This window comes from Linepithema humile, chromosome 3, assembly GCF_040581485.1.
Source record: "Linepithema humile isolate Giens D197 chromosome 3, Lhum_UNIL_v1.0, whole genome shotgun sequence".
NCBI lineage: Eukaryota > Metazoa > Arthropoda > Insecta > Hymenoptera > Formicidae > Linepithema > Linepithema humile.
In genome coordinates, this window is record NC_090130.1 from 12093315 (window position 1) to 12109331 (window position 16017).

The following is a 16017-nucleotide window of genomic DNA, read 5'->3' on the forward strand; positions in this document are numbered from 1 at the left end:
CGGAGCTTGTCGACGCTGTCGATGTACTCGTAGGGAAACACGTCTTTCCGAGTAAGCAAATTGAAATGTTCCGCGGATAAATGATTGAATTCCGATCGTGAAATTTTTAATTCATCTATAGTTAAATATGATGCCAATTTGTCGAAACTTGTACTGAGAAATCTGAATGAATCGATGAATCGTAATTTTATACACAATTTTGATTTTTTATCCTCGGTTTCTTTAACATTTTTAGTGAATGAAATGTAACGTTCTTTCGTCAGCGGCAGTAAATCAATGTTGCCTTCAAAGGCATTGGCAACGTCTTTAATAATGAAATGCGCGTCGTAACCGGATAAATTGTGAAATATCACCGGGATAACGTGGGAGTCTTTGTAATTTAAATTGCACGACGAGTGCGCGGCACCGCGGTAACGCCCGGTAAGATGACAATGATCGCGCACCCGCGTATCATCCGGTGTAAACGGTTTCTCGCACACGTGGCACGTCGCGGTGCTACGGAATTTTTCCGATTCCTCCCGTGTAAGATTCGCCATGGGGACGACGGTGATGAGGATCGTTTTCACACGGCGCGCCAAATCGTGGAGTTCATTGACGAACTACGCCACGCAATCCTCACCGCGATAAGACTTAAAACTAGATAAAGAATTATCGTACGTACAACTTACATAATATCCTACACTAAACGCCTTGTGATGCTGATAGGCGTATGTGGTGCCGTCTTGTCCATCCTTCTTCTCGAGCGTACATTCGAGATCGGCGTACACTACAAACGGGAGCCGCTCCTTCCGGTTGTAGTTGCTGAATGTCAGCCACTTGTTATCCTCGCTGGGGAGAACGACGGCGCAATCGTTCATTTTGCCGCAATCGACGCTGTGCGCCGATAATTTCTCCTGTGTATAAAAGTAATGTAGACACCTGTAATAATTTGTGTGTATGATTAATAAAGTTTCGAATTATTTTATACGTATATTTTTACTTACCGATCGCAAATGTACTTTTTGCCATTTTGCTTGCTCAATTGCGAGCTCACCAACCGCGACAGATCCTTAATGCACACAAAATGTGCATCGTTGTTTCCGTGCACGTACAACAAATTGACGTGCTTCTCCATCTTGTCGTTGGCGAGGCGCAAAGGGATGATTTTGGAGTCTTCCATAGTGAAAACGTTGACGGAGATGGTGTTCAGTTTCTCAAACTTTGAAATTTGCGGAAGCGTCATGGGGAACTCTATGCCGCACAAGTTGAGCACCGTCGAGTAATGTGGATATTCGATTGTTCTTTCCGGATTTTTTTTTGCAGGATACAAGGCTGCTACCACTGCCCATGCAAAGCACGCATTATCGTTTGATTTCACGTTGACCACCGCCTTTTTTAACATAATTTTCCGCGATAACTCGATGTGGCATCCCGCGCGTAGAGGATTCAACTTGTTAACATTGATTGTTAGGTTCAGGATACGTGACAACGCCCATCCGCTGTTGCGTTCCTGAAACTCCTCCAGAGATGTCTGTATGACGTCAACCACATGCTTCGTGTACCACTCTTGTAAATCAAATGTTGGATGTATCTCTTGATTCTTCGTGATGATGGTCTTCACGGCTGTCTTGTCACCCGCGATAAATTCCCCGTTGAACGCGGTGTTGATTTTAACGTTCCCATGCTCCGCCATGACGCTCTGGATCCGCTCAATAACCGTATTTCTTATATTTTCCAAAAATTCACGAGGATCGATGAAGTCGGAATTGACAACCGCACCCGTCAGCACACGGTTCCTAAACGCCGTCTCGATCTCCTTCCACGTGTAGCCCTTCTTCTCGTATCCGCCGTATCCAGCACCGATGGGCACAAAACGCTCATGCAGGGTGTTCCTCACACCCTCCAGACGCACAATTTGCGCCACCAGAGAGTTGACTATTCCGGTTCGTTGCTTCTTGCAACATTTTTCCCTCAGAGAATCGAGGTACTCGTCGCACTCGTAGTCCCATGGTAAGAACTCTCCCAACGTTTTAATGTTTGCAGCTCGAACGGTGAGATCGCGCTCCATTTTGAACAACTGTGACAATTTGTATTTTCCGCGAGCTTTTTATACCCGCTCGTTGCACATGACACTAATTAAAAATATCGATGATGTCACGCAAATTGAAATCTGGCAACATGGCGCCTAAAAGTGGCTGCCTAAGAGCCTATGATCTAAAAATATCGATGATGTCACACAAATTGAAATCTGGCAACATGGCGCCGCCTAAAACTTGTGTAAACAATCCTTATCACCCCCTCCATTGTATTTTCTAAAAATAGCGATGATGTAATTTCTATAGGCGCTCTACTTTGATGCGTAGATAAAACCTGCACGAACCTGCAAAGGATATAAACAATTCTCGGAACTATGAATCATTTTTGTATAAACAATCCTTATCTCTCTATGACTCATGCTTATATAAACAATCCTTATCTTATCTTTTCCAGGAATTGATGTAATCCGATACCTTCCCCTCTCCCCCTCACCTCCCTCGTCACCCCCTCTACTCCAAAAGTGCTGACGCAGTGTAATCCGATACCCTTTGTATAAACAATCCTTATCTCTATATGACTCATGTTTATATAAACAATCCTTATCTTATCTCTTCCAGGAATTTATGTAATCCGATACTTTCCCCTCTCCCCCGCATCTCCCTCGTCACCCCCTCCACTCCAAAATTATCCCCTCTCCTCCAAAACGGTGACGTCATTACCCCCTCTCCTCCAGAATTACCCCCTCCACCTCAACCTCTTCTCCCTTCACCCGCGCACCCCCTCAGATGCCTGAGTCAGAACTCTCATAGCTATCAAGAGACACGGCAATGTCTCGCGCCAAGTTCACGCGCAGCGCAAGACCGACCGTGTATCTTTACGCGAGACCGAAAGTTGAGACGAGCCGAGATTATCGGATCTCAGTAATGCCTGAGCCGATCGATTTAAAAATAGGCTCAATCGATAGCGCTTACCCAAAATATATAATAAAAGTATGCTTGTTTTTGCTCTATATGCTGTATAAATAAAGATATTAAAGTCTAAAGTCGAAATGTCATGAAAACTATGAAAATTATTTCAGTCGTCTGGGATGTACTTTATAAATTCTTGCCGATAGATGGCTAGTATCTCAGATGTACACATATCGGCATGTATCGCCGGCAACGCATGCGCAAGCCATGTACATGCGAAGCGCGGAGCTCACATGTACAATGTGACTTGCGCATATATGCGGTAATCCTTTCATTCCTGCTGCTGCTGCTGCTGTTTGTGTCTCAAATCTGGCCACACAGCGGTATACGTGTGTGAAATAAAATATGTGTAATACTCCTACATTGCTGATTGTGCTTGAGAGTTTCGAAAAATATTACGGTGCGAATGATATTTGTTTCTCACTTTAGAGCAGACTCTGTGCGTTGTGCGCAAGCGTTGTACCTATACATATATCCCGTACGCAGGCTACAGACGTCGCGCACGTGCAGAACGGCCAAATCGTGGTAATATAATGTAATATCTGCTAGTTTCTATTTTTTATTGTCAGTATAAATTGTGAACATGTTAAAAATAATTATATGTAGTATATTGTTTTTAAATAACTAATCAAATGAATAATACGTACTAACATATTTAATTAATTATCTAACTCATGTACTCAATGTATTTGAATATCGTTTTTGAATGCCACTTATAAATTGCAAATTTAATTTAACTATGTAATACGAGTTTGTAATTCTATTTATACCAACTATAATTAAATTATTTATTAAACTGAAAGAGATGATAATAGGTCAGGGCCTAATAGAGACTAAATGAAATAGATAATTATAAACGTTGTAATATATACAGGGTGTCCCATTTAACTTGAGACAACTAAATATTTCGAAAAATAAGCATTGTACGAAAAAATGTCCCAAATAAACTTTTAATATTATCAAGTGGGACGTCTGCCTGTGTAAAAATTAACCTGCCGCCACCGTTCCTTGGGGGTGGGGCGGGTGGCAACTTTTAAATTTTAAATAGGAACCCCTATTTTTTATTGCAGATTCAAATTTCTTGGAAAAAAATACGTAAGTTTTGTCCGAGACATTTTTTTGAATTGTGATAGATGGCGCTGTAATCAGTGAAAATTAGTTTTTGCCATTTTCTCTCACCATCGGGGTGCTTTATTTCGGTGAGTCCCTTCGCCTCTCACTATTCAATTACAATAAATGCTCGAAATGATGACTTTCCATTTCGATGCATTTATTAACTCGAGCTTGGAATGCTTGTACACATGTAGAAAGTGTATCTGGCGTTATTTGTGCGCAAGCATATCTAATACGTTCCACCATGTTTTCTCGAGTATTTGGTACTTTTGTATACACTTTCTCTTTAAAGTAACATAAAATTATTTCAACTTTCAAAATTATTTTAAAATTATTTCAACTTTCTTCTCTAAAGATAAATAATCCATTATTTATTTGCTGACATAAAGAACGCGTCCGTAAAAAAACAAGTAGCTAGCGTACGTATTACTGAAATTTACTTGACTTGAAATTTAAAGAATCCAGTTATTGAAGAATTGTTCTGACTTAATTTCTTTCATTTATTTTGTTTCTCCTTTTCAGTATTTTCAGTATTTCAGAAATTTACTACATTTGTAGATGCCTCATAGTTTTGGTACGCTAGCTACTTGTTTTTTTACGGACGCGTTCTTTATTTCAGCCATTATTAAATAAATAATGGATTATTTATCTTTAGAGAAGAAAGTTGAAATAATTTTGAAAGTTGAAATAATTTTATGTTACCTTAAAGAAAAAGAGTATACAAAAATACCAAATACTCGAGAAAACATGGTGGAACGTATTAGATATGCTTGCGCACAAATAACGCCAGATACACTTTCTACATGTGTACAAGCATTCCAAGCTCGAGTTAATAAATGCATCAAAATGGAAAGTCATCATTTCGAGCATTTATTGTAATTGAATAGTGAGAGGCGAGGGGACTCACCGAAATAAAGCACCCCGATGGTGAGAGAAAATGGCAAAAACTAATTTTCATTGATTACAGCGCCATCTATCACGATTCGAAAAAATGTCTCGGACAAAACTTACGTATTTTTTTCCAAGGAATCCGAATCTGTAATAAAAAAATGGAGGTTCCTATTTGAAATTTCAAAGTTGCCACCCGCCCCACCCCCAAGGGGCGGTGGGGGCGGGTTAATTTTTATACAGCGAGACGTCCCCCTTGATAATATTAAAAATTTATTTGGGACATTTTTTCGTACAATGCTTATTTTTCGAAATATTTAGTTGTCTCAAGTTAAATGGGACACCCTGCATAGAGAAGAAAATGATTGGATTGAAGCTGATGATGCTTCAATTAGAAAAACACAATGGCCTAGAAACAATATGATACTTACAGAATTTTGTATTTTTGTAACTTATAGGCGTAATGCCTAAGGATTGTGTTCGACTTGGTTGAAAGATTGAGACCAATTTCTTAGAAAAATATAATTTATTTTTCTTCGTCAGAGAAGTAGAGTAAAGTACAAGTTTTGTGTTTGATTTGATTAAGTGCGCCAGAGGCGCTTTCTCGGCAAGAGTGTAAGGCCGAGAATCAAAAGAAAAATTGACGGGCGCGGTAAGGAATTACCGGCCGCGTCTTAGTGTGTTGAACGGGTCCTAAAAAGGACGGTTCAACTGAGTTAGCTCGTTGCAGCCCCTTTCCCGGCGTCGGTGGAACTCCGTTCGGGAAGTGGTCTTCCGTCTGACAACTGCTCTCTGAGCAGGCTCTGAGCGGTGAAGTCTGTACTGCGATGGATCGAGTCTCTGGTGTGCTGGTGGTGGCAACCGTCTCGGCTCTCGGAATTACGGATTGCTCCGTGTACCGAGGAGAGAGAGGTCTCCGAATTCGTATGTCGCCTTGTGTGAGCGTGTCCCTTGGTGGTCGAGTCAACCGGACGCAGAACTCTAGTGGGATTAATTTCCACACTAGAGACTGAGGAGGTGACGGCGAAAGTGGAGTATCCGCGGGCCGCTTGGTTGAAATGTGCGGCCGATGCTGGGACTCTGTTTTCTTTTTACGCGCCTTGCGAGGCAGCGTGAGAAAAACTGCGAGACTATGTGTCTCTGGTTAGCTCCTGCCGAGGCAGAGTACGACTCAGTTCAAGGGCCCTTGAAAGAGCTCGCCTTGAAGCGAGTGAGTGAGTAAAGATCTGCGGAGCAGCTCTTTTATATCTCGTCGATCGAAGCTTGATCGCGAGAAGGCTCTTCACCGCCTGCGCAACCTGGCGGTGGGTCCGCAAGCTTGTAACTGGTAGAAGGCCTGCGGCGCGTAGCGGCGCCGCGATGTATTATACCGCGTCAGTGCAGCGGTGTGGCGGTGAGCCGCCACAGAACCCCCTTGGCAGTTTTTAAGCCTGGAAACGCACGGTTGGTTTACAAGTTCTGCCGCTCCTCGTCTTGTTGGTTGCGGAGGGCTTTGGTTGGTCGGCTGGTGTTGGTTCGATTGGTTGCTCATCGTCGTCCAACGTGTAAGCCGGTTTCAATCGGTCAATCGAGACGTTGATTGGCTTGCCGTTGACCAATAGCCTGTAGACTTTGTCGTTTCTGCTTAAAACGTTAAATGGTCCGTCGTATGGTTGCTGTAACGCTCTGGTCGGGCAATCGTGTCTGACGAAAACTTTTTCCGATGTGGCCAGGTCCTTGTGTACGAAGGTGCTGCGGTGGCCATGGCGTCGCAGGTGTGGACGGAGTTTGTTCATTTTTTCTTGTAAATGACGGACAAACTCGTCCGTTGGCTGCTCGTTACTGGTTTGGTCCAAGAATTGTCCGGGAATCCGAATAGTCTCTCCGAAAACTAATTCTGCTGGTGTGGCTCCGATGTCCTCTTTTACTGCGGCGCGGATGCCTAATAAAATGATTGGAAGAATTTGCGTCCATGCCTCTGTTTCGTGGCTTTTGATAGCCGCTTTGAGTTGCCGGTGTAGTCTCTCTACCATGCCATTGGCTGCCGGGTGATACGCGGTAGTTCGGATGTGTTGCGATCCGGTCAGTCTGGCCAACTGCTTAAATAGTTCCGACTCAAACTGCCGTCCCTGGTCCGTGGTGATTCGTGCCGGCGCTCCGAAACGCGCAATCCAGTTTTCGAATAAGAGGCGAGCCATCGTTTCTGCGGTGATGTCGGACATCGGGTATGCCTCTGGCCATCGTGTGAATCTGTCAATGATTGTGAGGCAGTATTTCTTCCCTCGAGATGGAGGTAAAGGTCCGACGATGTCCATATGTATATGCTGGAACCTGCTGGTAGGCCCCAAGTAATTTCCTGTTGGTGAAACGGTGTGTCGGTGGACCTTTGATTTCTGGCAGGGAACGCAAGCCTGCGCCCATCTGCGGCAATCCTTTTTTATTCCGGTCCACACGAAGCGCTGCGTGATTAATTTGACGGTGGTTTTTATCCCGGTGTGCGCGAGTCCGTGCAAATGCTTAAAGATTTGCTTTCGGAATTGTTGCGTGACGTATGGTCGTGGGATGCCCGTCGATGTATCACAAATCAGTTTGATATCTGTGCCGGGAATTACGGTTTCTTTAAGCTGCAACTTCGTATTCCCTTTGAGTAATGCTTGTATTTCGGCGTCGTCTTTTTGAGATTTTGCGAGCTCTGCAAAGTTTACTGCTTGCTGGACAGCCTGCGTCCTCGATAGTGTGTCTGCTACGATGTTATCCTTTCCCGCTACGTGTCTGATGTCGGTTGAATACTGCCCGATCAGCTCCAAGTGCCGTGTCTGCCGTGGTGAGCTCTGCAAAGGATCTTTTCGAAATGCATACACGAGCGGTTTGTGATCCGTGTAAATGATGAACTCCCTTCCTTCTAACCAGTGCCGGAAATGTTTAATTGCTGCGTATATCGCCAAGAGCTCTCGGTCGTACGGACTGTACTTTTGCTGCGCGGTGGTCAGCTTTTTGCTGAGGAACGCCACCGGTTGCTGTCCGAGTTTTCCATGTTGGTGGATTACTGCTCCGATTGCGAAATCTGAGGCGTCGGTTGTTAAGGAGAGTTCTGCTTTCGGGTCCGGATGTGCCAAGAGCGTTGCCCGTGCAAGGCTTTCTCTGCACGTTTCAAACGCTGCCTCTCGTTCTGCGCTCCATTCGATTGGTGTTTTCCCGAGTCTGTTCCCTTTTAGCGCGTCATTCAAAATTGCCTGGTCTATGGCCGCTCCCGGAATGAATCTCCTGTAAAAATTTAAGGTTCCGAGAAACTGCCGCAGCTGCTTGACGGTGATCGGTTTTGGAAATTTCCGAATGGCCTCGACTTTTTCCGGTAGTGGTTGCGTCCCTTCTGCTGATACTTGGTAGCCCAAAAATGCTACGGTTTCTTTTCCGAACACGCATTTTGCTGGGTTTAGTTGAATTCCGTATTTGCTGAGTCTCTGGAACAAAGCTGTTAAATGTGCTTTATGTTCGTCAACGTTGTGAGATGCTACCAGGATGTCGTCAATGTAGGCGTAGCAGAAATCGAGTCCGCGTATCACCTCATTTATGAATCTCTGGAACGTTTGCGCTGCGTTTCTCAAACCGAAAGGCATTTTGAGAAATTCGAACAGACCGAACGGTGTGGTGATTGCCGTTTTTGGCACGTCTTCAGCGTTTACTGGAATCTGGTTGTAAGCTCTAACCAGATCCAGTGTAGAGAAAATTGTTTTCCCGTGAAGAGCCTGTGTAAAGTCCTCGATATGCGGAATCGGGTATCTGTCCGGCACCGTTCGGTTGTTGAGCTTCCTGTAATCGCCGCATGGTCGCCACGTGCCACCTTTCTTCGGTGCCATATGCAATGGTGAAGCCCATGCGCTCTTGGACGGCGCGATTACTCCTTCTTGCAGTAAAAGATCGAACTGTTGTTTTGCTTCTTTTAGTTTCTCCGGCACCAGTCTCCTCGGCCTGCATGCTTCCGGTGGTCCCGGTGTTGTTTCGATGTAATGCATCGTTGAGTGCGGCGCGGATTCCGTCTTTCCGGTTGGTCTAGTGAGCTGTGGAAATTCAGCCAATAAGGCGTGAAAAGCTGTTTCCTGTAGTAATGTCTTAATTGATGTTTGTCCGGTTCTGCTCTGCAGGCTGTTTGTGGCCAATCCCGTCGTAGCGTCCAAAAGTTTGCCTCTCCTTACATCCGGCAGGAGATGGAAATGCCCGAGGAAATCGGAGCCGATGATTGGCTGTGTGACGTCAGCTACGATGAATTTCCATTGGAAGGCGCGCCTCAATCCGATGTTGAGCTGAAGCGCGATCCGCCCGTAGGTGTGAATGACAGTTCCATTGGCTGCAAACAGGGCTTGCGTTGCTCCGGACATCCGTCCGCGTACCATCGAGCGCGGGTAGACACTTATGTCTGATCCCGTGTCGATGAGGTACCGAACTTTTGTTTGTCGCTCGGTTATTACAACGCGGCAAGGTTTCGGGTCCTGGCCGTCTGCCGCCATTGATTCCGGACCGTCTAGTTTTCCGTTTTGTCCTTCTTCTTCTCCTTGTATGTACATGGCTCTGTACACTTTCTTGCCTTGCTACCGAATCGCCGATGGAAAAAGCAAAACTCGCTGTCTTCTTCCGAATTTGATTTGGTCCGGCTGCGGCTGCGCGATCTGTGGCGCTGTTGTTTGTGGCGGTGCTCCTGCCGGCCCAATCGCGTGTTGAGTGCGGCGACTTGCTTGACCAATGCCTGTATCTGGTCCTCGAGCGAGCCGGTAGGTTTTGATTTCGTCTCCTTAGGCTTGTCCAATACTGCGACTGTTCGGCATGTGACTTCGTAGACGCGGTCGGCCTGTTCCGCCACGTCCTCGAGAAGATCGTCAGCTCGCGTCGCTAGTATAATCTGCATTTGGGCCGGTAAGCGCCCCAACCATAGCGTGCGCAGGAGTTGATCAGGCACGGCATTGCCCGCGAGCGTCCTTAGATGGCGCAGGAACTGCGATGGCTTTCGGTCGCCTAGTTCCTCTCGCTCTAATAATTGGCGGATGCGGTGTTCCTGTGAGTCGCTCAGCCTTTGGATGAGTGCCCTTTTTACGGCTTCGTATTTCCCGCATGTCGGAGGATTCGTTATCACGTCTTTGATTTCCTTGATGTATTTGGTTTCGATTTGCGAGATTGCGTATGCGTATTTGGTTGAATCCGACGTGACGGCGCTCAGCAGGAACTGGCTCTCTAATTGGGCGAACCATAATTCTGGTTCCTCCGGCCAAAAAGGTGGTACTCGCACCGATACTCTGCCGATTTGTGCTGCGTCGGCGCCTGGCATATCGCCGGCCTTCTCTGATTGGCTCATTTGCTTTAACCAGTCGTCGGGGTCACCAGTTTATAGGCGTAATGCCTAAGGATTGTGTTCGACTTGGTTGAAAGATTGAGACCAATTTCTTAGAAAAATATAATTTATTTTTCTTCGTCAGAGAAGTAGAGTAAAGTACAAGTTTTGTGTTTGATTTGATTAAGTGCGCCAGAGGCGCTTTCTCGGCAAGAGTGTAAGGCCGAGAATCAAAAGAAAAATTGACGGGCGCGGTAAGGAATTACCGGCCGCGTCTTAGTGTGTTGAACGGGTCCTAAAAAGGACGGTTCAACTGAGTTAGCTCGTTGCAGCCCCTTTCCCGGCGTCGGTGGAACTCCGTTCGGGAAGTGGTCTTCCGTCTGACAACTGCTCTCTGAGCAGGCTCTGAGCGGTGAAGTCTGTACTGCGATGGATCGAGTCTCTGGTGTGCTGGTGGTGGCAACCGTCTCGGCTCTCGGAATTACGGATTGCTCCGTGTACCGAGGAGAGAGAGGTCTCCGAATTCGTATGTCGCCTTGTGTGAGCGTGTCCCTTGGTGGTCGAGTCAACCGGACGCAGAACTCTAGTGGGATTAATTTCCACACTAGAGACTGAGGAGGTGACGGCGAAAGTGGAGTATCCGCGGGCCGCTTGGTTGAAATGTGCGGCCGATGCTGGGACTCTGTTTTCTTTTTACGCGCCTTGCGAGGCAGCGTGAGAAAAACTGCGAGACTATGTGTCTCTGGTTAGCTCCTGCCGAGGCAGAGTACGACTCAGTTCAAGGGCCCTTGAGAGAGCTCGCCTTGAAGCGAGTGAGTGAGTAAAGATCTGCGGAGCAGCTCTTTTATATCTCGTCGATCGAAGCTTGATAGCGAGAAGGCTCTTCACCGCCTGCGCAACCTGGCGGTGGGTCCGCAAGCTTGTAACTGGTAGAAGGCCTGCGGCGCGTAGCGGCGCCGCGATGTATTATACCGCGTCAGTGCAGCGGTGTGGCGGTGAGCCGCCACAAACTTAATTAATTAAAGAGGACCGTCGTATGCTGTATACTGAAAGTACGACTGGGGTGATAATGGGCCGTCTTTAGCAAAATCTAACTGATATTTCATTATTTTAGCTTTAAAAAACACTGTCGTATATATATCATTAAAAAAAAAATATCTATCAATTACCTTTTTTAAAAAAAAAGGTAAAATAAAGGTGCCAAGTACACGCTCTTGTCACAATCAAAACAAATTACTAAAAAAAAAGAAATAATATCTCAAAAAATAACCTTTTCAAAAAAAAAAGGTAAAGAAAAAGGCGCCAAGTACACGCTCTTGTCACAACCAAAACAAAACAGTATTGTTTTACATTTAAAAAAAATTGCCGTATATATTAAACCTATCAAAAAACCAGTCGTATATATTACCCTTTCAAAAAAAGCTGTCGTACATATTAAAACCTTTCAACAAGTAATGCTGTTGTGTATATTAAAACTATAAAAAAATATATCAGGAAATGACGCCAAGTGGGATTAAAGAACTATGAAAAAAGTTGTACACTATTTCTATAAAACTCTTCTATAAAACTTTTGTGCATAAAGCTGTCGTATATATTAAAAAAAAAATCTAAAAAAATGCTGTCGTACATATATTATTATATTGCATACTATATTTCACCATATTTTACATATACTATACTATATATATTATATATATTATTACATATACTATACGATATATATTATTTATAATATTACATATACTATATATATTAAAACAAATTAAACTCATAAATAAAAAAAATAAAAAAAATATTAAAAAAATAAAAATATTTTAGCAAAAAAAATTTTTAAATATTAAAACAATTTAATTAAAATAAAAAAATATTTATTAAAAAACGCAAAAAAACTTGGCGTTGCTACAGTAAACTACATGTTAACTTACATGATGTCAACTTATTACATTATGTCAATTAATCGTCAATTGTTATATTATTACGAATTTTTTTGCTTTATAATATTTTGAGGTGTAGCACCGCCAAGTTTTTTTGCGTTTTTTAATAAATATTTTTTTATTTTAATTAAATTTTTTTAATATTTAAAAATTTTTTTTGCTAAAATATTTTTATTTTTTTAATATTTTTTTTATTTTTTTTATTTATGAGTTTAATTTGTTATAATATATATAGTATATGTAATATTATAAATAATATATATCGTATAGTATATGTAATAATATATATAATATATATAGTATAGTATATGTAAAATATGGTGAAATATAGTATGCAATATAATAATATATGTACGACAGCATTTTTTTAGATTTTTTTTTTTAATATATACGACAGCTTTATGTACAAAAGTTTTATAGAAGAGTTTTATAGAAATAGTGTACAACTTTTTTCATAGTTCTTTAATCCCACTTGGCGTCATTTCCTGATATCATATTTTTTTATAGTTTTAATATACACAACAGCATTACTTGTTGAAAGGTTTTAATATGTACGACAGCTTTTTTTAAAAGGGTAATATATACAACTGGTTTTTTGATAGGTTTAATATATACGGTAATTTTTTTTAAATGTAAAACAATACTGTTTTGTTTTGGTTGTGACAAGAGCGTGTACTTGGCGCCTTTTTCTTTACCTTTTTTTTTTGAAAAGGTTATTTTTTGAGATACTACTTACCTACAAATAAAAGTACAATTTTCTTTCAAATTATAATAAAATTTATATATATATTATCTTTCTGCCACATCTTTTTTTTTTATACTATACATCATTCATGTTAAATCTGAAATATTACTCACCGAAAACGTACCATCTATATAAATTTCAGTTGCTGTTACTAAGATATTTAGTAGAACGTCACTTGTAAATATAACTGCTTTATAACCCTCATCTGATGTCACCGTGCCCTTAAAGATATGTTGAACTAGTTGATAATTTGATAATATTAAATCAAATTCCGTAATGGTTTGCGGCAATTCCGGCCTTTGACGTAGTTGTTCTCTACTGAGAAGGCTTCTCACAATGGGATAAGATATCTTTGCAGCCGCTACTGAATTTCTATGAAAATAAAAGCAAATGTTAATCATATTATATACACATGTGCCAAAAATTTAATTGTAATATATTGCAAGATTAATATGTTATATAGTTCCTAATATTAATCTATTTCATAAATTTTATTTATTATGTTTTTATTATTATGCACTAAAAAAAAAATACTATTGAATCAATAGCATCAGTGCACTATTATAATCGGAGATCTTATTAATTCAATAATAATATTAACGAATCTTAAATATTCTCATTAAATTAATAAGATTTCCGATTGAATAGTGCCAATTACACACTGATCCTATTAATTCAATAGTATTTTTTTCAGTGTAATAAAATAACAAGGTAACAATGCTAAATTATAAATTGTTCATTCTATGTTTATACATATTCTAAATAATTGTATATGCGTTTAGAAAATGCGTTTATGAAACAAATATATGATATCAGTATTGAGTATCATTTTTTTCCATCGTCACAAAAATAGCTATAAGTACAAAAGATAATTCAAAAGATAACTGAGCAAGCTATATATGTTGTGATTACCTATTATGCTTTATGATTAAAATGTTATATTACCTTCGGCATACAGTATCAAATATTTCTTTTGGCTTCATCAATGTTTTTCGACACATTCGGAACATCTCCTGCTTCATTTCGATTTGCTGCTGTATTGTTTTATTTGCCGGATGATTGTGTGGTGACTTTAAAATATATCTTCCTACTGCATTTAACATCAATATCGCGTAGCATTCCAATCTTTGCCTCGATGAGCACCGATAAATTCTTTTGCTTTGCTTGTCCATGTGATACACATAACCGTCGTGTACAAATACAGTCGTGCCAACACGTTCCCCCGGTAATTCTTTCATAATCATACATTTAACACACTCAATAAATATCCAATAAATTACACAGTGTCTATTGAACACACTTTCTTACCGCACACAATGAACAAGCGCGTTGCTCATCTTTATCATTTGCATTTTGCATGATCCGCGTCTACAAGCTGGCATCATTACATAACAATATAACAAAAAACGATTGCGATGTCTTTCATACCACGCGGTAAGAAAAGTATGTAGGCGCTGAATAGGTATTTTATTATTTATAACCTATTTATTGCATGTATTAATTACGTGATTATGGAAGAGTTACCGGGAAAATATGTCGGCACGACTATATTTGTACACAATGGTTATGTATATCATATTGAAAGGAACTCTTACGAATATCTTTCGATTATCGACTTTTACTAGGAATATTCTTATTTCAAAGAATATTCAAACTATTGCAACGGTTACGTCCTAGACGCGACCCCAGTTATTTTGTTTAATTTATTAGCGATTGTACTTTGATGGAAATGGTAAAACGGCAGGATGGTACTCAAATGATTTAAATAAGATCGACACTGATTTTATGTGATATTTAACAAATAGTCTTTATGTAGAAAATACAACTGTGCGAAAACGACTAAGTTTCGATTTAATAAATTCGGCCCGACTGTCTCTCTATTAATTTCGACTGTTTCGACTGGTTCGGCGATAGAGAGTGAGAACTCGATCTCCGTTCTCTCGCAGGTCGACTTCGTCGAATATTCTCGATCCTTAGATCAGTTATAATTTAACATGAACAAATTATGAGGAGCGGGAATGCGTGCGCGCAGGATCTATTTTATCGAGGCGCTGCTCTCGATCAACCGGCTGCCGTCCGCTGGCGCCGTCTATCGGATGCTATTGCTTGCATCTTACAATATGGATAAGCGATGTAAAGGAATTTATCGGTGTTCATCGCGACGAAGTTTAGAATGCTACGCGACATTGATGCGAGATTCAATAGGAACGTATATTTTAAAATCACCACACAATCATCCAGCAGATGAGACAATACAATAGCAAATCGAAATAAAGCAAGAAATATTGCAGATGTTTCGAGAAACGTCTATGAAGCCAAAAGAAATATTTGATACTGTGTGCCGAAGGTAACACAACATTTTAATCATAAAACATAAAGAATAATTTCAAACAATACAATACAAGCAGTTACAATACAACAGTTTGTATAGTCCTCTTTTGAATTGTACTTATAACTACTTTTATGACAACAGAAAAAGAATGATACTTAACATACTAATAGCATATGTTTGTTTCATATATGTAAAACCATTTGATGGATTCGAAAACGTTTATGAAACAAATATATGTTATTTGGAATATAAATAAACATTGAATGAACAATTTATAATTTAGCATTACTTTGTTATTTTATTATAATAATAAAAACATAATAAAATTTATTTACCTTAGGAAATAGATAAATATTAGAAATTATAACACATTAATCTTGTAATATATTACAATTAAATTTTTGGCACATGTGTATATAATATGATTAACATTTGCTTTTATTTTCACAGAAATCCAGTAGCGGCTGCAAAGATATCTTATCTCGTTGTGAGAAGCCTTCTCAATAGGGAGCAAAAACGTCGAAAGCCGGAATTGCCGTAAATCATTACCGAATTTGATTTAATATTATCAAATTATCAACCAGTTCAACATATCTTTAAGGGCACGGTGACATCAGATGAGGGTTATAAAGCAGTTATATTTACAAGTGACGTTCTACTAAATACCTTAGTAACAGCAACAGAAATTTATATAGATGGTACATTTTCGGTGAGTAATATTT

General features: G+C 40.8%; 2 protein-coding genes across 2 annotated transcripts; both read right to left on the reverse strand.

Annotated features, from left to right (window-relative positions):
• Nucleotides 1-16: 16 nt before the first annotated feature.
• On the reverse strand, nucleotides 17-2047 carry LOC105678640 (uncharacterized). Its single transcript, XM_067352325.1, has 2 exons — nucleotides 984-2047; nucleotides 17-918 (listed from the first exon to the last, which is right to left on the reverse strand). Exons 1-2 carry the CDS (start codon nucleotides 2045-2047, stop codon nucleotides 600-602), a joined length of 1383 nt encoding a protein of 460 aa, XP_067208426.1. The 3' UTR covers nucleotides 17-599.
• Nucleotides 2048-9483: 7436 nt separating this feature from the next.
• On the reverse strand, nucleotides 9484-10308 carry LOC136998939 (uncharacterized). Its single transcript, XM_067352326.1, has one exon. The coding sequence runs from the start codon at nucleotides 10306-10308 to the stop codon at nucleotides 9484-9486; it is 825 nt and encodes a 274-aa protein (XP_067208427.1).
• Nucleotides 10309-16017: the final 5709 nt, after the last annotated feature.